The 26,384-nt window shown below is 32.7% G+C and overlaps 1 protein-coding gene across 5 annotated transcripts in view; it reads left to right on the forward strand.

Moving 5' to 3' along the window:
* The window catches only part of LOC148300230 (uncharacterized), a 98,445-nt gene that overhangs the window by 66,869 nt on the left and 5,192 nt on the right, over positions 1–26,384 (forward strand). For 3 of the 5 annotated variants that reach the window (XM_088275076.1, XM_088275077.1, XM_088275078.1), the window contains exons 3-10: positions 5,708–5,877; positions 11,313–11,470; positions 13,356–13,531; positions 15,141–15,312; positions 16,063–16,294; positions 16,795–17,033; positions 18,738–19,887; positions 22,136–22,239. In XM_088275076.1, the coding sequence (XP_088131202.1) occupies positions 5,708–5,877; positions 11,313–11,470; positions 13,356–13,531; positions 15,141–15,312; positions 16,063–16,294; positions 16,795–17,033; positions 18,738–19,887; positions 22,136–22,239 (2,401 nt within the window). Of the gene's footprint in view, positions 1–5,707; positions 5,878–11,312; positions 11,471–13,355; positions 13,532–15,140; positions 15,313–16,062; positions 16,295–16,794; positions 17,034–18,737; positions 19,888–22,135; positions 22,240–26,080; positions 26,227–26,384 lie in introns of all 5 variants that reach the window. The other 2 variants (XR_015838962.1, XR_015838961.1) reach the window with 2 other exon arrangements.

Consider the following 26,384-nt stretch of genomic DNA (forward strand, 5'->3'; position numbering starts at 1 on the left):
CAAAATTTTGTGTCCTCGGCGAACAAACGTATTTACTAATTACAATCTCCTCATAAAATTTACTTTTACATGATATCGTCGAATATAATACGAAGTTATCGATATGTATATTATATCAAACACTGATTTTTAGAGTCGACTTAATTGTATTTTATTATTGTATAAAACACATAAAAATAAAATTTGTTACAATCGTTTCGCCTTGTTATGGCATTTTCAAACTACTGTGGAACAATTATCACAAATTTAATTTTTATGTGTTTTTAATAATAAAATACAATTTAGTGGACTCTATAAATCAGTGTTAGATTTTGATATTTAATATATAAATTAAAATGGGGCTCTACAAATTGAACGCATTAAATAAATAAAGTTATAGATTTTACCATTCGACCTTTAAAAGTGTCTTTGTAATGAGTAATTAGGTACTAATTGTCATTAATAAGTATCAACTAATGAAAATAGACAAATACAAGTTTCTTCGGAAAATGCTAAGAATCTACGTGATATGTAATTTATATTATAAAGCAAATTCACCTTGGACGTTTTTAGTAGTTTATGCGTAGGCATTATTTATAAACGAAATAAACATGTAAACGAATATTACTTTGTAAGGAATTTTCTCAAACGTATTTGATTGAAAAACAAAATAGTGTAATTCTTACGTTGAGTGTTGTGATCGAGATTTGTAACTTGATCCGCAGAGTTTGCTCAACAAGTAGATGTTTTGTTTCGTTCATATGGGCTTGGGGTGGCGTCCCCGGATCCCCCCCTGTGCCCCCCTCCGACTTGTCCTCTAAGGACAGTTAGGGGTTACAGCATGGGTGGTCAACATTTTCAGTAGCCGGGCCAGATTTTAGAAATGAGATTTCCTACCGGGCCGATTTTAATTCAAAGCAAACAAGATAAGTAAATATATATATAAATATATATATATATATATATATATATATATATATATATATATATATATATATATATATATATATATAAATATATATATATATGTATATATATATATATATATATATATATATATATATATATATATATATATATATATATATATATATATTATATATATATATATATATATATATATATATATATATATATATATATATATATATATATATATATATATATATATATGTATATATATATATATATGTATATATATATATATATATATATATATATATATATATATATATATATATATATATATATATATTTATATATATATATATATATATAAATATATAAATGTAATGCCGTTTAATGTTATACTTTTCAAGATAGAAACGGAATCATTGCATATCAGGCATGCTGGTTTTGGTTTAAATTCCACGAGAAAATAGTTTTAAGTCCATCTTTCTTAAAAACTTCTCAGTTCTTCTGTTACTCTTCTCTTCTTTAATCAAACGTCTTTACTACTTGACGCCATTATGGGTATTGAAATTGCCAGGATAGTGAAATACTCCCATATATGGGATATGATACGAACTACGCACGATACGCTTGGTGGTTTTGTGTACACTAAAGAAAAAATGTGTGATTTGCTACGCGGGCCGCAAGTAGACACCCGGCGGGCCGCGGGCCGCGGGTTGGCCACCCTTGGGTTACAGTGTCGTCGCTGTCGAATTGGTCGCATATTAAAGGCGCTTCGTTTGTTTGCCTACCGTGCATAGAGTTCGCTTCGGTCCCCGCTGGCCGTAAAAAGACGAAAATGTCGTGCATTGACCAAAGGCGTTGCTCACTCCACGGATTGACTAGTTTATTGACAACCGTTGACTAACAAACTTAAAATTATGTCTTACCAATAATGTGTCACCAATGCCAGTCCTGTATTAAATCGACTTCGGTAGTATTTTGAGAACTTGAAGACCGATGCAGGAGGACGTCCTGTCTACTGTAGAAACATAAGATTTGCTTACATTATCCCCTTGTGTGATTTGCCCAAATACAATTCGGGTAGGTATTTTGCTGGCACAGTGATTTGCCCGAATCCAGTTCGGGCACATCGTACACGAAAGTTTTTTTATAGTGATCTGCCCGAATTTGAGTTGCGTTGAGTGATACGTGTAGTAATTTGAACTTATAAGAATAGTTAGTCGCCGGCTACTCGTCGCCCGGTTTTTTGTAGCGTTATCTTAATTTTAAAGTAAACAGACGTAAAAAATATCGCTTGCACGCAATTTATTGAAAATTTATTGAAGCTGTGACATAATGATCGGTATATAAATTGACGTTTATTCATTTACCTACAAAACAAGACATTTCATTATCGTCCCCCAAATATGTCATTGCATAAGTTTGATGCAGTCCCCTATGCACCGGTGAATGCCGATAAGGGTCAGTAGTAATAGTAAACATAAGGTTAAATGGCTGTCAATATAAAAGCTGTATTTGGCTTTCTACATCACATCACATTTGCATTCAATCCATTACAGTATTATTATGTACAACATAACAGCGTGGTCGGTACAGCGAAGTATGTAGTAGATAGGGTAAAATTAATTATTACAGTAAAGCCTCGATATAACGGACCTCTATTTAACGAACTTCGGATAAAAATCCGGTCAAATGTATAAAAATCAAAATATCCCGTTTATATTAATACATGCTTAAATTCAAGTGTCGCCGTATGTGAACAATGTTTGGCGGCCATGATAATAAAAAAAAATGTCTCAAAACTTCTTAACTGCAAAATAAACCTGATTCCTTTTTCAAAGCAAGATTACCGAAAGCAAGCGCGTCGATATCAAACAGCATTGTCACTTCACGCAGAGTGTCCGAAGATAATAAACAGAATTTTGGTTGTGCATTGTTTTTGTATTGTTACAATAATTTATATGTAAATAGCGTTCATATTTTATGTAAAAGTTTTTTGATTTATCTTAAACATATTTTTATATAATGTGCTTTTGGCTTTAATGGACTCGCCCTCCTCCTGATTCGTCCGTTATATCGAGGATTTACTGTATTTCTCTCCGACATTACATCGCCCGGTCTATGTATTTCCGTTGAAATAAGTATGGTACTGAAAGTTCGCTTTACTCCCTTCCGTTTGCTCTCCTTAGTAGTTCAGTTGTACTTTACTACGTCAGTTGGGATAACTTATCAGACATGGACGATATTCCTATCAATTATCTGCTGCGATCTATCGAGCTAAATACTTACACAGATCTTGGTTCATAGAAGTATTATATGTATACAAGTTCAAATTTCCCGCAATAAATTGATGGTGGCACCCGCCGTGTGGCATGTTGCGCCATCTTGTTGGAACCACAGCCCCGTCACATCAATGCCATTCAACAAAGGTACGAAGAAGCCAGTAATTATGGTTCTCTAGCACTCTCCATTGACCGTAACATTCTGGACGGCATCGTCTTTTAAAAAATATGATCTAATGATTCCACCTGCCTATAAAGCACACAACCAGTGACTTTTAATGGATGTAAGGGCATCTCGACGTCTCGTTTTCTCCACTCCGAATTCGGCAATTCTGGTTATTGACATAGCCATTTAACCAAAAATGTGCCTAATCGGTGAACAAAATTTTGCGTTAAAATATAAAGAGAATCAAGCTGAATATTGTTTTCGACCCATTCACCACATCTAAGACGAACATTATGATCATTCAGTCTATTCGTGGTGAAATGGGAAAACGTACTGACTACAAATCAACTGTTAACTGTCAAATTGACAGTCTGAAGAAACAATGTTGCCAGTAAAACCCATACCTCTAAAAAAAATAACCTATCCTTACCTAACAAAATTTTGAGTGTGTCCAAATACTTGTTTACAAAATCTGGATTATCTCCAATTACAGGAGTAACTTTCTTTTTTTTGACATCTCATCAAATATGGAGAAGAATATGGAACACTAATCAAATTCTTGAATGATAATAATTAATAAATACATACTAATAAAAGAGTTTCTATTCAATAAAAAGATGACACCAATAGATGTCTCTAGTGAAGTTCTAGTGGTTCAAGAATAATGTTTTAAAGTTGGTTCACATATATAGAACTTCCAAAAATTTCAGTAGTGTGGTTGTCAATAATGGGTGAATGTTACACGTGTGTAAAGTGATCACTTAAACCAGCCTATGACGGTCGTCAGCCCCGTAAATGCCTAGACTTCCATATTCTTCTTCATCTTTGATGAGATGTCAAAAAAAATATATCCTTACCTAGTTTGCCTCTGGAGTTTATCTCGACTTTTCGTGTTTGTGCAAGTTTAAATTGAATGTTCAAGTTGAAAGGTTTGAATATTGGAGTTAATGGTCAAACGATGTATGATGTTCGAGGGGTGAAATAAGGAATGAATACTAACTAACAAGCCAACATACTAACCATCACGCCGCTTATACACAGGGGTAGGCAGAGAGCATCTTCTAATGGGTAGGCAGAGAATATCTCAGAGAATATCCACCTCTCAGTCTTTGCAAACATTCTTCGCCTCTTCCACATTCATGCATCTCCTCATACATACCCGCCGATTATTTCGACTCCTAACTTTACCGCTTTCAAGTATTCGACATACTTGATCGTGCCAAGTTTTTCTCAGTTTTCCTCTGCTCCTTTTCCCAACTACATTCGCCTCATAAATTGTTTTACCGTTCTTTTCTTACTCATTCGTTCCTCATGTCCAAACCATCTCAACACAACTTTCTTATCAATAATCTTATCTCAGCTTTGCATTCCTTTCTTATTTCTCCATTCGAACACCTAACTTACATCGTTTTGGCGCACATTCGTCCGAGCGATCGCATTTTGACTGCATTCAATCTACTTTCATCCTTCTTTTGCCAACTCCTTGCTTCACTTACATTCATTAGGGTTGGAAGAGTAAGATAAGCATTATCGGTAAACTTTAGAAAGGTGTGTTGAGATGGTTTGGGCATGTGAGTCGAATGAGTAAAGAAAGTACAATAAAACGAATTTGTAGGGTTATTGTATTTAGAAATATACAATATGGTCCGTGTGACTGCTATATGCAAGATTGGAACGTTTGAGTCATGGGTTTCACCTATGACGCATTATTTATTTCACTTTAACTAATGAAAGCGAGACAGCTATACTGAAAGGCATTGCTTCACTGAGACTTTCATTTCACCGATTTCATCATTCTCACCGATTCTGGAAGTTGAGTTTATTAGTGCAATTACTATTTAGCAGGTGAACATTCTACTGAAAATATATCGCTTGTTACAAGCTATTATGCAATATTTTTATGAATATGACTGCGGTATATTAAATCCCCCCCTTTGGAGCATGCACAATTTTTATAAACTTTACGATAGATTTTAATATAGATCTTTTATACTTATATTAACAGAAATAAAAATTTAAGCTGCCTGACTCACATATTTATTTTATCTTTATTGATTGTCTCTTATTTAACTCCCAAAATATTTTATTAATATTATTATTTAAAAAAAAAAAAAGGAATAACCCGCAAAGCCACCACATTAAGAGGCTTGTCTGCAGAAAGATAATAGGTATAGGGAAGGTAAATGTGAAAAATGCATCACAAACACCCAGACAGATTGAAAATAAATATTTTTTGAATTAATTTTGCAATTGGCGGGAATCGAACCCGCGACGCCAGTGTCGCAGTCAAGCGTCTACCCAACTACGCCACGGCGCCTGTCATCAATTATGTATTTAAAGATTTATTTTTATATTTATTTTTCAGTGAAATCTCCCGCGATGCACAGAATAAGGCAGAAAAGCTTAGAGTGGACAACCTAAACGATACGGTCAATAAGCTCATCTCCCTTTTACCGCTTGTCTCTCAGTCTTCTAAAAAAGTTGACAGAACAAGTATTTTGCGTTTAGCTGCTCATGAGCTAAGAAAGGAACATGGTAAGTCTAACCTTAGAGTACAGTTGTTTCATTTTTGTGAGATCTTTGAGCCATGAGTTATCTTTTTCGCATTTTAAAGGAAATCATGAATGAAGTGGAGGTCCCCACCAAAAAGTTACATTTCCAATATTGCACCAAAAATCCTTTAAGTGCAAATTTGTTCTGTTTGCTGTGTTCTATCAAAATCTTAATTAAAGTTGCGACAAAACGTGTCAAATCCCGTGTTAAACCAATATGAAATCATTAAATTTACTAAAACGTAATGATTTTACAAGTTAGAATTCCTGATTACTTAAAATCATTTATAATGGAAATATAACGTTTTGGTGAGGATCTCCACAAATAAAACAACAACCATTTTTTTTTCTCAGTTTCTGTATGTTTGTATTATTTTATCAAAGATTTTGATGCAATATAAAATAAAAGTTATTATTATGATTTTTGCCTGAAATGTCTGAGAATTGATTAGTGGAAATTGATTTTTTTGTTCTGTGTATGTACCTAACTATGAAATGCTTCTAGGGCATGTACTCAGATTTTAAATATATGTCATTTTTTGGAGGGATCTATTTATTTAAAGTCACATTTCAATTCACTTCTACTTTAAAGATGATTCGTTAAGTTTTTCCGACAAAATTAATATGAACGATATGTATGCACCCCGGCAACATAAATAGCCGAACCAGTAAAAAATTGAACTACAATATTTATTGTTTTTTTTCCGTTTATTCTAATACATTTTCCAATTTTATGCTTTATACATTTTTAAAATTTTCTGATTCAGTAGAAGTTTTTTTGCAGGTCTTTTAAACAGTAATCCAAATTCTAGTAATCTATTTTAGACTGTGCATCCACTCACATCGAGACTGAGCCGATGCGAACCGATTTCTTAAAGATATTTTTTTAGATTTACTGTCCCACTTAATTTGATTTTTTTCAGAAATCTCCTCACAGTTGATTCATTGCACTGTATTTGCCTTGCTATATTGCAATTAGAAAAGTTTTTTTCATGTAATGCAACAATAACTGTTTTTTTCCTAACGAATGTTGTAGTCTAGTAGACATTTTGCCTTAATAAAATACGGACACTCTAAGAAAACGACTAATCACTGCCAAAACAGGTGTATAACTGAAGAAATTTAGTACTTTCCAGGTTCGTAAGTAGCTATTATTTTTTCCTAGAAATGATTACTCATGACTCAAACCTAGGTTCTATTATTTTGAGCACTTAATGGGATTTTTTGTACTTAATTAGTCATTCGGCTATTTATGTTGCCTGGGGTGTATATGTGGAAAGACCTCATAGACGTGAACTATATTCACATATTTCGAACTGCGAGCATGTAAACACAAAGAGGCGTGTAGTGTAAGATTGAAATGGTAGTATATAAGCTGCTTTTCACCGCACTTATGTTCATAGTATATTGCTTGTTTATTGCATGTTGTATTTCACCTAATGTGCCCCGGCATGTACAGTAGACACTCTTCCCTTGAGTATTCTTCACTGGTCGTCCTCGAGAAATGGATGGGTACAGATTTTTCCCCTATAGGATTTGAAAAAATATATATATATAAATAATCCGCTTGCTGCCCAAATCTGATATTACAAAAAAACGAAAAATGTAAATTGTACCGAAGAGTGATGAAAACAGATCATGATGAAGAAGAAAAAAGGGATTGTTGTTTAGAAGGTGACATACTAGTACACATTAGGTAACTCCAAACTGCGCCCCCCAGGAACAAAGGTGTGTATAAAATCAATCTGGGTGTAAAACATACCAAACCCAAGTTTCTTTTGAATAAAAATCCTCTTCAGTAAGATGGATAAAGTAGTTACTGAGGATCGTTCTTATATTAGATACTGTAGATATGTTAAAGGTAACCTCAAAATGTACATGATTGGGGTTGATTCACAATTTTAAAATCAAAGTTTCTTAAATAATTTTTGTGAGTTTTTAAGCCGAGCATATTAAAGGATTCTTGTCAACATTTCAGAGCACATTTTATAGGCTGGTACAACCTGCAATTATGCCTGGAATTACATGAGGCTTGATAATTCAGTATGCGCAATTAGAATGTTATGATTTTACAGTTTTGCTTTTTTTTAATTTTACAACAAAAATAAAAATGATTTTATTTTTAACTGAGTTGAAATGAATTAAACAATCAGATTATTCACCCTACGGATAATTTATCGATACATTATATATAATATTAGAGTGAAACCTCTATCTATCGTTTTTAACCCATCAGCATATCAGCCGCCAACCGTTGGCGGTAGGTATCTTTTTACATGTGCAAATCAGCCGCCGTTTAAGCCACGCCCCCATTCGTTGTAGTTCATATTATAAAGATAATTTCGTGTGATATCTACTAATCAGTAAAGTAACCTTTTTTTAATGCATTATTTCTTATAATTTTAATACAAATTTATTGACGACACTTGACCAAAGATGACCCTGTAAAGATAGAATTATCCTTTTGATTGAAATATCAACTAACATCAGTGAGAAATCAAAACTGTACATCCCAGTAGTAATGTTTTATAGAGTTATTTTATCAAGTTTTCATGTTAATTTATCACATTTCTGATCTAGATACACGATAAAATACGTGCATAATAGTTACATGTGCAATATTTATTGGTGAAACAGTAAAAGTTATAATTTAATGAGATAGTTTATTTTTATAACTCGGTTGAATTTGAACACCATTGACACCGCAACCACGCGCGCGGTGTCATTGGTCGGCTGTTGGACCGCGCACTAAACATCAAATGTTTACAAAATTTTGAGTGTGTCCAAATACTTGTTCACAAAATCTGGATTATCTCCAATTACAGGAGTTATTATTTTTTTTTTGACATCTCATCAAAGATGAAGTGTGGCTGTCAATAATGGGTAGAATTGGTGAATGTTACACGTGTGTAAAGTGATCACTTAAACCAGCCTATGACGGTCGTCAGCCCCGTAAATGCCCAGACTTCCATATTCTTCTTCATCTTTGATGAGATGTCAAAAAAATTATATCAAATGTTTAGTGCGCGGTACCTTTTTCTGCATTAAAGATTATTTCTATGTTTGTTCTCGTTTTATCAGGTGCAAAATATTAGCGCCCCGTTGTTTGAAAACCCATATCACCTCCCCTCCGGGCGGGGCAACTTTCTTACTTGCGGGGATACATCAATTAGTGTCTTTAAATACATGTTTTGAAAAAAAACTGATATGCGGATGGGGAAAACAATGAATGCAGGATAAAGTAGTCAATACACAAGGAGATACGATCGAGTAAAGATACCGTCCTCCCAATCTGCATAACCATTAGTAGGTGGAAATTTCAAGAATACAAGTTTTAAATGTTAATAAATGTATTTATCAAAAAAAAAAGTACAAAGTTGAACAGAACCCAAAGATCTTCACACCTCTTCTGCTGTATCCATCACACAAGCTTTCGATAGTCTGTATCCCACACGTTGAAATATTGTCATCGAATGTAACAAAATTCAGAAAATTAAAAAAAAATAAAAAAACAGACAAATTATATCAAATATGTAGCATAATTCAAACGATGAATGCGGTAAAATGGTGGATAGAAACGATCGATTCGATCTATTTTTGTATGAAATGAATTCGGGGTAGAAGAAATAAACGACACATCCGGGAAAACGATTATTCGAGGAACAATAGATAGAGGTTTCACTGTATATGTATCTCAACTGGAATGCTCAGTTCACTTCCACTCACTTCAATCTCCTTTCATTTAAAAACGATAGATTCTTCGTCCCAGTTGAAACATAATAATACTAATTTTGGATAATGAAATACTACCTCAAGGACACTTCGGCTGTCCAAATTTAAAACACAGTAAGGGACATTTTTTTGTAGTAGGTTTTTTTTGCATTTTTGGACTAAGTAGAGTCTACTTAGTCCATAAATGCAAAAAAAAACCTACTACGAAAAAGTCCCTTATTGTGTTTTAAATTCGGACAGCCGACTTCACTATGATTTAATTGGGGAAAAGGACCATATAAATTATTTAGCAAGCAAATGCGAGACACCTGTAATATGTATTTTTTTAGTTAGCGAGGTATATTTTGGGACACAACCTTTATAAATAAAATGTATATTTTGAGGAGATTTATTGTACATCAACCTTTATCAAACGTTACAAAGTAGATATCTTAATAAATTTTACATACACATTTGATTAAATTATTATATAAACTTAAAGAGACAATAATAAAAAAAAAATTAAAATTCTGATGTTCGTAAGCAAAATATTTTTATAAATTGTTATTTATTATGACACAAAATAATCTGAAAAATAGTTTTACAACGCTTTCCTAGGTTAGTCTTTCACACAGATGTCATTATTAATGAGTAATTTCATTAAAATATTTATAAAAAGTGGTATAATGGTTCCAGGGATATTTTTTAGCAGTTTTGGATATTTTATGCTAAAACGACCAGCTCTCCTAACAGATAATCAAAATACCCAAATGAATGATTTCACCCAACTTAAACATTTTAATTCTTGATCTGAAATGTGAGCCTTCTAATACAATACTGGAAAAGTAAATACGAGGTGTGTTAAAAAAATCATGTGACTAGTTTTCTCAAAAATATTTATTTATTCATCAATATCTATTTTGTCCCATTCAAAGTATACCCCCTCAGATATAACACACTTGTACTGATATGCAGTTTTTGGTATCATCTTGAGTCCTTTTTGCGATGAGGTCTTTATCTCCTTGGTAAAACTTTGTTAATTCATGGGTTTTATCAGTTTAGGGAATCAGAAAATATTGCAGGGGAAGGCTGGGGCATTATTGCTTTTGGCATTTTTATTGGGGCATTTTTAACAAAAAAATCAGCTCCTGAGCGATACTCGTGCGGTAGTTCTTTCAGTCAAAATTTAGTGATTTCAGAATAAACTTTGCTACCCCACGTTTTTTGGCAGCATTTTAAGTGCATTAGAGCACTTCAATTTTATTTTTCACACAAAACTTAATATAGATTCTTTGATCCATTTCTTTCTATGGTGAAAAATCGCCAAACATGTCATGGACATGATTTGACATACCAAGGTAAAAATAATTTGAAAATCTACAATCGAATGTACATAGCCCATGAAATTTGAAGTCACCTTTTTTGTTGAACATATCTCGTATTATTTTGGCACTGCAGACAACGATTATGATAATGAAGGTTTTCATTGATTTAATTTGCAATAAATCAATATAAATAATCAAATTTTACATAGTATCCAGCGCTGTCACAGTGATTTAAAAAAATATCTACTGGTCTCGAGATGTACCTGTCTCTCTCAGGATGGTAACCTTGACATTGGCCACCATATTAGCATGCCAGCACAAAAGGTAGATATAATTGTTTCATCACAAATTTATTTTCAAAATATTTATGTTTATATTTCAGTTTTCGGAAACTCCGTGACATCATATCCAATGAACTCGAAACCAGGTTTGGCTGAGGCTTTTATTGAGCTGTTGGGTGGTTTTCTTATTAGTACTACTTACTGTGGTATCATTGTTTTGATCTCCTCCCATGTGAAAAAATATCTCGGATACAAGCAGGTAACTATTAAACATTGATTTTCATGGTTGTTAGCACTTCATTGTTGGCCAAAAATGGAAGTCAGTTAGTGCTAAATCTTGCGACAAACAAGACTTGCCTTACAAAGTTTCTAAAATATGCAGTATGTCTGCCGTGCAGTAGTGGTTGCACATTGTCACACAAAACTTGAAATAGTGGTTATTTGATCGCCAACTTCTTCAACATTTGTACTTGTTGATGGCACATATTCACTGTAAATCTTATGCCAGGTAAATTTAATATGGTAGATAACAATCCGATAGACGGTCACAGTACCAACAGACTTTTTCTGGCTATTTTCCTTTGGTAATGGTTTAGCATTGTCACCCGGATCCACCACTATGATAAACTGTTGCCGTTATTGTACAGAATCCATACTTTGTCACAATTATTATAAATAACTAATTATATTACAGTGAAGCACTTGCGTTTCATGCTGTTGTTTCGTCTGATTATGTGGTCCCATTTAATAACTTTAACTTTTATTCATGTGGTAACTTTAATCTCTTCTACTAGCTCGTTCACTTAGTAGAGATCTCTTTCGTTATCTCTTTCAGTTTTTCATTCATATTACACCCTATGTTTGTTTGTGCCTTCACTCACACATATATTCCTAGCTTCCTTGCCATCCACACGTCTACCTAGTCAAATGTGCCCTCTGGTTGTGTAGACTTTTGAAACACCAGATTTCAGGTTTTGATTCCTTTGTTCGTGCCAAGTTTTTCTTGGCTATCCTTAGCCAATTTTGCTATTTGCATTTGCCAAAAATACCCATTTAGTCATTATCTCATCATCTATTTACTTCCCACATTCAAACCACTTTCTCAATATTTTCAAATATCTCTAAATCTGCCTTACATTAGGTACTAATGTCTTTAATATCGCATTTTAATAGCATGCTCTCCGCATTAAATTATTTTCCCAAATCTAAGTTTCTTTCTCATGCATTAAGCCTTTGCCGTTTGCGGATTTGGGGAAAATGGACCTTTGCAGATTTGCCCATGCCTGGTACGGGAACAAAAATGGGCTTTTCCGGTTTTGCTTACATTGTACGGGCACTCCGGCGAAGAAATAGCTCAAACTGATTTTACAGTATTATTCTATGAGTATGAACTTTAGTGGACTCTTGCCCAATATCAGAATTATTTTTTATTTTTCAAATATATCCTAATACTATATATTTGAATTTAAAAAACTGTTTTTTTTCCAAATGAAATCATCATTAAAAATGTAGGCACTTTCTGAAAGCTTCCGCCACATTCCCAGATCCGGTATAGAAACTCTTGGTTTTCATTCGGACCCAAATGTAGGCATTGGCATTTTGTTATGTACCGCTAGTTAAACTTCCATGGACATATTTTTACTTGTAATCACTGCATTCAAAGCACATTATATTTTCTGCATTCACTCCGATCTCAATATACTATTCCACTTTTCCATCCCCTGAAAACATACTTGATATAAAAATTCTTTCTCTTTTCCGGCAGAAACACAATATAAAATGGTATACAAAAGTCTGGTTTGTAAATGAAAATGGCGCCTCTAATTTAATTTTTTTGTTTAAATATTTATATGGCTCCAAAAAAAAATATTAAAATTGATTATAGCTAATCTGAAAAACGATAATATCATAACTGAAAAAAAAATATTGATATTTTTTTTGGTGTATGCTGCTTGTTCTTAATACATAAATGGTGTTTTTAGTTGTTTTACTTCAGCAAAGACAAAATCCGATGGGTTCATAAGCAATTAAGGCAAATCTCATTTCATTTTATTTGCTACACAGCCTCTACTAAGATTACTAAATAATTAATCCTTGGCTGTTCTTCAATTATTTACATTGTGTATTTTATGTCTATTTTTCAGACTGATCTTTTAGGAATAAATATTGTTTCTTTTGCCCACCCCGATGATGTGGATATTATCCTAGAAAACTTGATGCCTCATTATACGCCCTTAGGGCCGAATGGCGAACTGATTGATACGAACATGGATCCCAAACAGTTTACGATTGATGAAAAACCTCGGAAGTTTCAAGTAAGGTATGAATAATGGTATCCTTTAAATAATGTAACATCAGCCTTGTGTATTCGCAGGAATTATGTTCTTAGAAATGGTTGCGAATGGCAATACCGCCCATATCCATATATATATTAGAGTGATAAAATACTTTTATTATTTTGACCCACTTGGGAATTGAACCCGGGACTTACAGCATGGTAGGCAAATATACTGACACAGGCTTTAAGTCAAGTTAATTCAATTATTGCCTTTGTATTCTTATCATGGCAACAGTACTAAAAAAAAATTACCATTCAACTTCTTCTTCTTCTGCTTGGTGTTGTGGCGTGTGGTGTGGACTTCTGGCATGTTTTTAAGATGGATTAGCCTCTTGCGATGTTGATTAATAGCTGTCAATCCATCTCTTTGGTGGTCTGCTCGGGAGTTGTCTACCTTGGAGTTGGCCGTGCAATGCAATGTGGGTGAGGCTGGATGGTTCCATTCTCCTCACATGTCTTCTTGTCATACCATTACCATTGTCTTCTTCGTTGTCTTCCCTACCTAAGGACGTCGTGATCTCACATATTTCTCAGTCTTTCCTTCCAAGATTACTTATTGCCCGACCACAAGCACCAGTTGCGCAATAACTAGCAAGTCAGTTAACGCGCAGTCTGTATGTCAGGCGAACTCGCCGTATAATGACCGAATTTTGAATAGAGTTGTTACTACATAAATTGCTCACGTTACGATTCTAATTCACGTGTAGTCAAGTCTGTTTCTAAGTGATAATATCATTAATCACGATATAAGCTGTTGGTTCGGGCTTTAAGCTAAATTGTTTAAAGACTACCATAATTTCGAGGTCCACGGAAGATGAAGCTTTCCTCGCCATAGATTTAGGAAGATGCACTCCACCAGTGGCAGCTCCTGATGTTAAGGCTGGTGGACATAGTAAAGTATACGACCATGCTCCTACCATTGTCCTCATAGTAAGTGGCATACTTTTTTATCTCACTCATGCGCTCGAATTTCCTCTCCCAGTCTGTATCCTTTGTGCAGTGCTTTATTATCCTCCGCAATCCCATCTATGATAAGGTTGATGAGAGATGAACTCAGACTGTCGCCCTGTCTGATGCCAGTAACGACTCTTAAAGGATTTGAGAGTTTACCATCTGCTCTGATTCTGGTGTTTGTGTTGGAGTTGGGTTGCCTGATTGATTTTCTCCATCTATCTGATAAAGGTTTAGGAACTAGTTCTCCCACTCCTCCTAGGGTATTTTGCATATTTTGCATATACATATTCGCTTGTTGGTTTCTTTTTATTTCTGACCATTTTCCATACTTATTTCAAAACTCCATATGGATAATTTTCCATGTCTTGTGAATTTTGTCCAATAGTCCCTTTTTATTTTTCTTATTTCTGAGTTTATTCTATTCCTTATTATTACATTTGTCTGGTATGTCCGTGGAGGGACGACGCTTTTGTATGTAGAACTGTGAACAGTAATTCTGTGAGTACCGACGGACTACCGTTTTATGAAACAAATTCATTGAAGATAAATCTACTTTGTTTTGTAAATGATTACTTGTATGATTATTTTGTAATGGTTGATGTTTTTTTTTTTTATATTTTATGTTTTTCCACTACAGAATAGCAAGAAGAAGTCAGCGCTTTAAAAATCCTCAGTATGAATTATGCCGTTTTGAAGGATCACTAAGATTTGCTGACCACGTCGGTATTGCTGGAGTTAGTTTAGGCCAGCTTTCAAGGAGACATAGGTCCAGAGTAGGGGAATTTATTATTCCCAGTGGAAATGATATCGTAAGTCTCTTTTTAATAAATGCTCAATACAAATATTATCTAATTATCTCACCAATTCATTTAAATTAAAAATGGATAGATATTACCACTGCTGTGACTGCTGAATCAATTAATGTAATAATTATAATCCCCTACACCCATACTATTGTTTTTGAAGAATAAGTTGAAAATGTAATATCCCTTTTCCAAACTGCCTTCCTTATTGAAGGCCAAATCAAGACCAGACAAGTTGAGTTTAAAATTTACTGACACAATAATTTGCCGAGTTAAGTGTTTTTTCGGAGCACTGTCTTGGGATTGAGTCTGGTGACTATCTATGCTGGCTAAATATTGAGTACCTTACCTAATGGAACTCAGTATTAAGCCGTTAGTTTATTAGAGTCCCTTAAGGTAAGTCCCATCCTAGAACTCAGGCCCGACACTATGTTGCTCTATGGATGACATGGTTTAAACCAATTCTACTATAAAAAATTGTCTTTGTTTATTACATTGAAATACAGGTGTGAAAAAGTCACCTTGTCAGAATCTGTTTTATTTTAGCATCTGGATTCAGGCATAAAGATGTCAATCTATTTAATTGTAGCATGTGGATTTTGTGTCATGTAAATTCACTTACGATGTAGTTGATGATGAGCCATTAATGAATACTATAACTTGTTAATTTGTAACACAAAATTTACATAGCCATTTAGATATTGAAAAGCCCTAATGACTTGATTTGTACATTTATGATTATCCATGAAATTGTAGGTATTTGTTGGAATGGTAGAACTCGTGAGACCAAATTTCATGAATGATTTGCTGCTATATGACAACAAGTATGAGTACCAGACAAGACACCTTGTCGATGGGCGAATCATCCAGTGTGACCATAGAATTTCCACTGTTGCTGGCTACTTGTGCTCTGAGGTTTGCGGACTGTCGGCATTCACATTCATACATAAGGAGGATGTCCGATTTGTGATTATTGCACTCCGACAAAGTCAGTAACATTTCACACCATATTTTTTTTTGAACTTACAAACATAGCTTGAGTTAAAAGAAAAACCTGAAAAAATTGTATATTATTGTTTATTGTTTATTTATTGCGCATTGTTTATGCAGATATGTGTATTAACTTCAATTCTTATTTTTAAACCTTTTGCTATTATTGTTATTTTTGAAATAATTAATAAAACCAAGGTATTTTTAATAAAATAAATGTTTTGACAATAAATAATATTAAAAATCAATGTATAGATATCATCCTTTTTTTATAAGTAAAAATATTGCTTTGAACGACATAAAATATTAGTCAAAGGCTTCACAATTTTTTCATATAAAGAAAAACAAAACCATATTATTTTTTTATGTTTCTGAGATGCTTTATATTTTAGCATTATTTACTTACACACATGCATACATATGTATGTATGCAATATGGCCTTTTTAAAATCATATGTTTACATATATATATATATACATATAAATGTTTTTTTTTAGTGTATGACGGAAGCATAGTATTTGGAGAAACGTCCTACCGACTTGTCACAAGATGCGGTAAATTTATTTATATGAGGTCTACAGGCTACTTGGAAATCGGGCCTGACAACACTGTCGTGAGTTTTGTGTGTTTAAATACCAAGTTACCAGAAAAGCAAGGGAAAGAACTCATAGCGAGCATGAAAGCAAGTTACTCACCTATTTACGAAGGCTATGCTGACCAATTGCCGTATAGCGATGTAAGTACCAAGTTGAGTGATTCGATTTAGGAACACATTCCCAGATTCAAGTACCACATCACTCAACTCAAGTCTCCGGTCTGACATCTATATGGCAACACTGTTAACAGACCCATTTGACTTCTAAATATTAGGACCAACCATCAAACAATAAATGTCACAATTTCCTGACATTCTGACAATAAGTTTACTGATTACGGCAGTTTTGTAATTTTTAAAACAAATATTTTTGTGTGTAAATTAAACATTTGAAAAATACTGTTAAAGCAAAAAGTGACTTGATAAGCGCTATGGAGACTCTGTACCAGGGAAATAAAGTATTATTGACTGGTTTGCTGAATTAAAATTTGATCTTACAAGTTGCTGAGCAATCTGATTGCCTAAAATTGGCAGTTGTTCAGGAAAAAATGAAAAAGTCCATAAAATAGTTTTATGATACCGTAAAGTGAAGTTGCGTGAGATAGCTAACACCTTTGAAATATCAGGAGGTAGTGTGTTTACAATTTTACACAAAAATTTTACTATTCAGAATGTTGCCTCTCTTCAAAAACAATAACACATTGATAATTCATAGTGGTGTTTGGAGCTGTTCAAGCGATATAAACAGGATTTCTTACATTACAATATGATAATGAATGATACATGGATCCACTACTTCATACCTGAATCAAAAAGGTCGCTAGGTGAGCGGACAGCAGCCGGTGAAATTCGTCCAAAGCATCCACAAACACAAAAGTCAGCTTTCAGGGTTATGGCATCTGTATTTTTTGATGCGCATGGTATTTTGTTCATCGACTACCTCGAGGAAGGTAATACTATCAAAAGCGAATATTAGATGGCATTATTGGATCGATTGAGTGTAGAAATAAATATTTAAAAAAAAAACAGCCTCACATGCAAAAAAAAAGTGTTAAGCCAATGGAAGTGATTGAAAAATTGAATGAATTACATTGAATGAACTATATTTCAAATTTTTTCCTCACCCACTGCACTCTCTAAATCTGGACACCCCAGCGACTTATGGCTTTTTGCAGACATCAAGAAGATGCTCCGGGGAAAGAAATTTGACTCAAATGAAGAAGAGATTTCTGAAAGTAGGGTCTATTTTAAGAGCAAAGACAAATCGTTCTACAAGAAAGGCATAGAAAATTTAGAAGAGTGTTGAAATTATTGTATCACTCTTGAAGGAGAGTATTTTGATGAATAAAGTCCAATTTAAAAAAAAAATGTTTTTCTTGTATAGATCGGAGACTTGTTGAGTGATGTGTTCACATTCCCAGATTTAAGTAAGTATGTGGGAATGTTAGAACCATGTTCAAATTCTTAACATTGAAATAGTATAAAAATACAAGAATCATTCTTAAAAATTACATGCAAAATGACTGAATATTGTGGAGTGACTGCAACTACTAGTACTATAGATACAGTAATTCAAATGAAGACAGGTTTGATATAAAAACATTTAAAATAATATATATTCAAGTTTATATCGAGAGAATGTGAGTACAAACAATTCATTTCTAAAAAATTAATTTAGTTTTTTATGCATTTTTAAAAACATATTAATATCCTCTAAGATAACACAATATTTTGACATCCTAAGAATTGTGTTATTGTACCCTGGCCCTAATAACATAAATAGCAAGCTCTGCATGGCCAAAATTCGTCAAGAATTGAGTAATATTGTAACTGCATAATTTACAGAGTGAGACCGGATCCGTGGAAGACCCTCGTCAATTAGAAACAGCCATTATACACCTTATTTCTGACTTGCCTTGTCCAAGAAGTCTACTGACGATTACACCACAGGATGATCCTGTTTTTGCTGTTATACCCCCCAAGCTATCGACTGTCCGGTTGGCTATTGCTAAGTGCATCCCCATTCTTACCAAATCTATCATGATTGAGGGATTTCACATCCCTCACTTGATCAACATCCATTCACCTAAAAAATCTAATCGCCAGCCTTCAAAAGCAAGCTCTTCGCAATCAGACAAAACTACAAGACCCTCAGATCTTCAACAATCAGTTCCTGTATCTGTTATAAATCAGCCTTCCACAAAAGGAAGTCAAATTCAGGCAGATCTCAAAGAGAAAAAGCAACTGGAAGAAGAAAAGCAGAGGACGGAAAAGGGATTGTCAATTAATGAAAGGAGGAAACAAGAAGAACAAATTGAGCAAGTTGAATCCCTATTTACAAGAACTAACAGTGAACAGTCAGAAACTCTAGATCAAAACACAGAAATAGAAGATATCATGAACATTCCAGATAATGAATTTCTTCAAAATACTGACGATATTTTTAGTATTGCTTCAATAAATTCTTCTTTGGACGATGAAAACAATGATACATTAAGTCCAGGTGCAAATGTTAATCAGAACATACAAGAACCATCAACTACCAGCAATGTTGCACCATTGAAGTTTGACGTAAACACTTATTGTCGTTATATGTATGGTGTGAACTTGTTTCCCTCCGATACCGTAACCACAGAAAAAGATAGACTGTTACTTAATATTATGAATTCAAACGTTGTAATTACTCAAGCTTTTATGTTACGTCTGCTAGATTCACAGAAAACTGAAAATTTAACCTGTCCTGAAGCATCAACCAATACTGATTCTAGCTCATTAAAGAGAACAAGAAATGAAGAAGTTAATTTTGATCCGTCAAAGCGTAGAGTGACCTCTGTTTCACTTCAAGACAATTTAGAAAACACTGATCACCTGGAAAATACTGTGGCGACTGATATGGACCCTCTTATTGACGATGTTTTACATACTCTAGGCAACTTAGAAAACCAACCTCAAGAAATGGATATGTACATTGAAAATTTTATTGATCTAAATTCGGGTAAGTTTTTTTTAATACATATACTCATACATATATTTTTGTTGCAATGGGCACGTCTAAACATTGAAAGTATAATGTAATTAGCTCATAAAATTATTGAAAGACTATCCATTATCATATCATTATATTATGGAAGATTTGAAGTTAAATTTGTTAACTTTATAACTAGATCTATTGGACAGAATATCTGTGATACAAATAGAAAAGTGATATGTTTATATTCTACTGTAATTAATATCAAAATCCGTTCACCACCTATATCCACATTTACTGTGCATACATATTTATCTTTATTTGGTTTGTTTTAAATCACTTTCATGCATCCAATTAGCATTTCCAAAGGTAGCATTTCTTTTTTCTCAAAATATCATGATTTCATCATTACATCACAACTAATAATGAAAATGTAAAATATAAATTAAAAAATTGTTTGACACCATGCACGTGATAGAAGTCAAACTTCTTAAAAAAATAAAGAATAAAAGATATTTAGTGTGAGAGACCGAAAGAGAGAGAGAGAGCATCTCAAATGAAATGCAATAATACAAAATTTGCAGAAAACATTTTTTTATTCAATATTTACACCATCATTGTTTGATTCTTCCATTGATTATACTTAAATCAATGGTTTGTGATAACTAAAATATGATATATATGTCCGTAATTTGATATTTTCGAGATAACGTGAACAAATTGGATCTATCATTTACTTGTCAATGGATTTTTTTATATGTTACGTATATTTAATTAACTCAATTAGAGAGATATTTTCGCCACGAGGAAGATTAACAATTGCACAGAAATGTGTGTCGAACACATTTTACTTTTGAGTTATTTATGTTTGAGGACTGAAAATAGGCGAGAATGTTGAGACCAGAGAGATGTTTAAATCGCGGTATTTCTAGCATAGTAACCTCAAAAGTCCTAGTAACCAAATGGATAACAAACCCAAAAAATCAGTGACACAATCTGGAACTACAATACATACCATTTAATTCTCATCATCTCAAAAATATCCAATTATTCACATTTATCTCAAACCATTCATTACAGTATTACCAATTGAATTTCTATTGAATAAACAATATTTTTATGCAAATTTTGTATTATCGCATTATAATTTTTCGGACAGATATTGGAAATGTATATCTCACATTACATCATGGTAAATTGAAAATGTAATACTTCAATGTTATATTCATGTTCCATCTCCAAATTTTTAGATTTTTACGCCCATTCAGATGCTAATAATCCAGAAAAACATTATCATCTTCTTCCATCTCTTTCTTTTGTTGTTATGACAAATTGTCGCACAAAAAACTTTAATAACAGCTGAAAGCAGAATTAAAAGATCTGGATGACATTTAAAGTTCTGTTATAATTAAGTCAACCGACAGAAACAAAGTATATACATAATATGTATTCTTACTCTAATATGTTCTTCTTTTTTAACCTTTTATGTGCTTTTACTCTACGCTTTCCTTCTTCTCCTAATATTTTCTTTTTTATAATTCCTTTTTTTCTTGCAAATGTTTTTCATTCTCATAATGCTATTTACATTCGACTTTTTGCATGCATAAAAGATTGTTGACTTGGCCATATGTTTATTGTTTGATAAAAATCATACTATTACTCTTAATAACAATTTATATTTGACATTTTTTGAAATGTCAAATATAAATTGTTATTAAGAGTAGACATGACCCCGGACTTGTACTGACAATGTGGTTGACATCGCTCATCTTTTGAATTTTTCTGATTGCGCCATGTCAGTTACCCGTATCCAACAAACTCAAAAATTTACCATAAAATTTTAACAGAACTTGCCATTTAATTATATCAAAATTATATTTTTTAACTATTTTATGAAATAAAACTATAAACAGAACATTTTTGAACATTTTACAAAAATCCGATTAGCAATGTAATCAAATGGAAATTATGATTTTAATTTAATTTCATTTGTCATGATAGCTTTGCTGTTTTGGCTTGCCAAACTGACACGCAGTATTACACTAATTCATAAATCGTTTTGTTTTTACTAATAAATAACGAAGTATGTATTGTGGAATTCTATAAAGTTGACAAAATAAAGATCTTCTAGACTTAAATGATGTCGATCCACAGCCTACAGAAGCTATTACACTAATTCATAAATCGTTTTGTTTTTACTAATAAATAATGAAGTATGTATTGTGAAATTCTATAAAGTCAACAAAATAAAGATCTTCTGTGTGTATCTTTCTAGACTTAAATGATGTCGATCCACAGCCTATAGAAGTGCTTGAAGCACCGTTACCGACTGATGAGACGGTCCAGGAAAGTCATACCATAACACTTGCTGATTTTATTGTAAGTTTGTATTTTATTGTTTGCCTTATGTAAAAGATTTTGATTTTTAAAACAGTTCATCATTATTGCACAGTTTGAAAAAATATATATAAAAATAAAAAGTATGCGATTTGAAAAAAGAAAAAAAAGACAATATTTTTATACATTTTAACGCGCTAGTATTTTGTAATTTTTTACTAGGTGAAATGCTTATAAACTTATAAACTTACACAAATAAAATACTAAATCTTTGTCCAAAAAAAGTATGCAAGATAAAATATTTTTCTAATTCAAATATGATTAAACTGATTTCCCATTTAACACGATTTCAGTAAAACACAGTGCAATGTTGTCGTATCATGAATATGTTTATCAAACAAACAAAAAACAAAATGAAATTACGCATTATTTTTTAAGTCTTTCTGCTTATCCTATATTTGATAACTTCCATGATTGTCATATAATATTATAGACTATATGTACAAACCAGGGGATGATTGTTGATTGAGTGGTGATTGTTTTAAAAAGATTGATAAAAATTATAGTATAAACGGCACAAAACAAAGTACACATTCAAACACACAGCAGTGAGTTTATAGTATGATAGCAAGGTTATTATATAGGGTTATCCAATAAGAGGTTTCATTTTGACATTTGAAAAAAACTAGTATATTTTAAGATAAATCAATGAATTTTTATTGCATTGTTAAGAGAAAAGTATGCGATTAACGATGGAAAACGATATCAGCCAAATGGCCGCCACGGCTACGGCTGCAGCACCATGTCCTTTTCATGAAATTTCCCATTACCAATTCGCACATTTGCGGCTGTATGTCATCGAAAACTTCACGAATTCCATCTTCAAGGTCTTCAATCGATTGTGGAGCATTGGCATAGACCTTATCTTTCACGTGGCCCCAAAGAAAAAAATCTCAAGGTGTTAAATCACAAAATCTCGGAGGCCAACTGTAATCACCTCTTTGAGAAATAATATGGCCAGGAAATTTTTGTTGCAAAACTGTGATTGTTTCGTTGCTTGTGTGGCACGTAGCGCCGTCTTGTTGAAAATAAACATCGTCCACATCAATATCTTCCAATTCCGGCCATAAAAAATCATCACTGTGATTGCAAATTTTTCACCATTTCTCTAGTGAATTTTAACAATTTCAATGCATTCTTGAAGCGTGTATCGTTGCATTTTTATTAATCACGTAGTTTTTACTTGTCAAATGTCAAAAGATGACAGCTTCAAAAGTGGCAGCTGCCCAGATAGCGGGCTATTCAAAATGAAACCTCTTATTGAGAAACCCTGTACTATGTTTACTAATCAATCTTGTGACCACAAATATTTTGTCATACTTTGTAGTCGTTTAACTTATTTGGACTGTATGTGTCGTTTTTTGTAAGGGGGATGCGTTTTCAAAAACTTCATCTCTAGGCAGTTAAAGCGCGTGCACAGGAAAGGTCTTTTTTGTAAAAGGCTTTGATTTGATGTTTACTTCAGCATTCACTCGAGTGATTATCAATCAACAAACACTCGATGTACAAGTCCAATGAACAATAGAGAAAAACAATTTATAAATAATACACATGGTAGAAAGATCTATGTAGAGAAAAGAACCTTACAGAAATATTAAAACTTACAAGCGTAAGAAGTCATTATTTACATTATAATAATGAAATAAATTTAAAATTCCATAGTAAAACCATGTTTGCATTTAATAATTTATAAAGAGTCATTTTCGTAAAATACTACCTCAAGGGCGATGTGATTAAATTGGGGAAAATATATATATTTTTAATAATTCAACAACAAAAATGCATTTTTAGTTTTTTCCTAAAGATCATTGCACTCTCACTGTTTCTAATTGCTGTTGGGAGAGAATTTTATGGCATTGGTCCCACAACAGCAAAGGCACACCCTCCAAATGTAGTTACTAGCGTTTTACCCATAACAGTTGTTGCAGCCGATCAAAGTGAGAGACATCTACCAGCAATTTGTATGAAAAGCACAGCTCTTTTGAATACTTTGAAGTCAAATTATGTATTGATTTGATTTTAATTTAATTTAAAAAAAAATTATTTGTTTTTATTATTTACAAAAATACTTCAATTTCATACTATTTCTGTGGGCCTAAGTGGCTCATTATTAGAAATAAGTATAAAATTGTGGTAGAGTGGATTCGAACCGAGAAACTCTAACTCAAGAGCCCGCGACACTAACCACAGGACCACAACCCGACACATCTATACATGAGCAGACAGAGTTTACACTCCACCCTTTCAAGAAAGTGTAACCAGTGCAGTTTGTGAAGTAGTGGAGCTATGTGACAGTTTAACACAATTAAACACTGCGCAATAAACTGAAATGTTTAGTTAGTTACAATTAATATAATAATTGGGTTATGAGTTCAGGAATACAAATGATGCTGTACTTTTTTTATCATTAACATAAATTAATTAGACAAATAAATCAAGTTGTACCCTGCCTGCAAGTGAATAATTATGCGGTTCACTCCTGGTACATGTAACACTTTTTTAATCAATCCTGTTCTAACTACAATGAACTTGACTCACATGCTTTGAAAGGACACTTAACTTTATCTAAGTATGGGGAGTTTTTTACAGCCTAACTGAAGGGTGAACAGCCAATCAGTGAGATTCTTACAAAACATTTATAAAATGTTAACATCAAAGATATACTTTCTGAAAGTAAAGTCAAAGGTGTTCAAAATAGAAAAGGAAGCAAGACAAGCTATATAATATTCCCAAAAGTGTTAACCCAAATTCTAGAAGATACATATACTGTATTTAGAAGATTGGGTTGGAAAAATAAACGATTAATATCAACGATGAATATTTTAGCAACTGATATTGTGCTTTACCTGATATTGAAAATATCTCACTATGTAAGAAGCTAAAAATTTAAGAATAAATTGAATGTTTCATCAAATATACTAGCCCCAAAAAATTAAATATTAATCATTAAAGAAGTGTGGCAATGTGATGTTTGTGCTTGTTAATTGCATTGATTTTGGCACTGGAATTGTCATAAATGTTTAAATCCTTGCCATGTTTGCTAGGTCATAGTTCGGTCATACTTGACCATTCACAGCGTTGAGTCGGGAAAACGCGAGCGTGATCACTTACATGCACATAATGCTTGTTGGCAACTGAGAAACTCTCTAATTTGGAGAAAGAAAATCCAATGACGGAATTCTTTACTGGCTTGAATTGAATCAACAATTATAATCTGGACAGATACTGTGAAAAACAAAGATTGTACAAGCAGCAGAAAAATGGCTAAGATAATTAGTTCTAAAACTTTAATTACATTTATTTTTATGGTGCCTTAATTAGTGATTATAAAATTATTATTTTCATAAATTAATATTTCACACTTTTAGGTGATATGTACATATAAATATAAATATATACATATATATATATATATATATATATATATATATATATATATATATATATATATATATATATATATATATATATATATATATATATATATATATATATATATATATATATATATATATATATATATATATATATAAATATATTTGTTTGTATTTATTTATATTTATAAATGAGTTATTTGCATTTTGTAAAATCCATCTACATTTTTTGTCTTCTTACTGAATAGCGAGATTAGCCTGGCTGCTGTATACTTTTTCCATAAAAATGTGATTATTCTGTCAGCGGTGATCGGTTCTTCTATTTTTATATCAGCAATTTGAGACATGTGGATTTTTCATCTACCTGTTATTGTTAATTGATTATTCTTTGTATTATATCTGGTTATGGTACACTAATCGTGGTTTCTGTTGTGGTGATGCAATTTTAGGACCTCCTGATTGAATGTAATTACATAGGGTAAGGCCCACTGAGTAGGATGAAGAAGAAACTTTCTTGTTATTCTCAGCAAGTTGTTTTGAAGGTATGGCGGCTCTGTGATAAATATCATACTCCTGAAGCTTTATAAGTACATATGTATTTGTTCAAGGGAAAAGTATATGTTTCTCTAACAAAATATGGTAACTCTTATATGTGTATAATTAATGTACAGGTGGGATAATAATGGCTTATGTGGTATTTTCAATAACAATGAAAAAGGAGTCTCATTTTTATTGCATTGGCTGATATTGAAG

The sequence above is a fragment of the Brachycentrus maculatus genome, unplaced genomic scaffold (assembly GCF_059751285.1).
Source record: "Brachycentrus maculatus isolate JH-2025_06_01 unplaced genomic scaffold, ASM5975128v1 h1tg000781l, whole genome shotgun sequence".
NCBI lineage: Eukaryota > Metazoa > Arthropoda > Insecta > Trichoptera > Brachycentridae > Brachycentrus > Brachycentrus maculatus.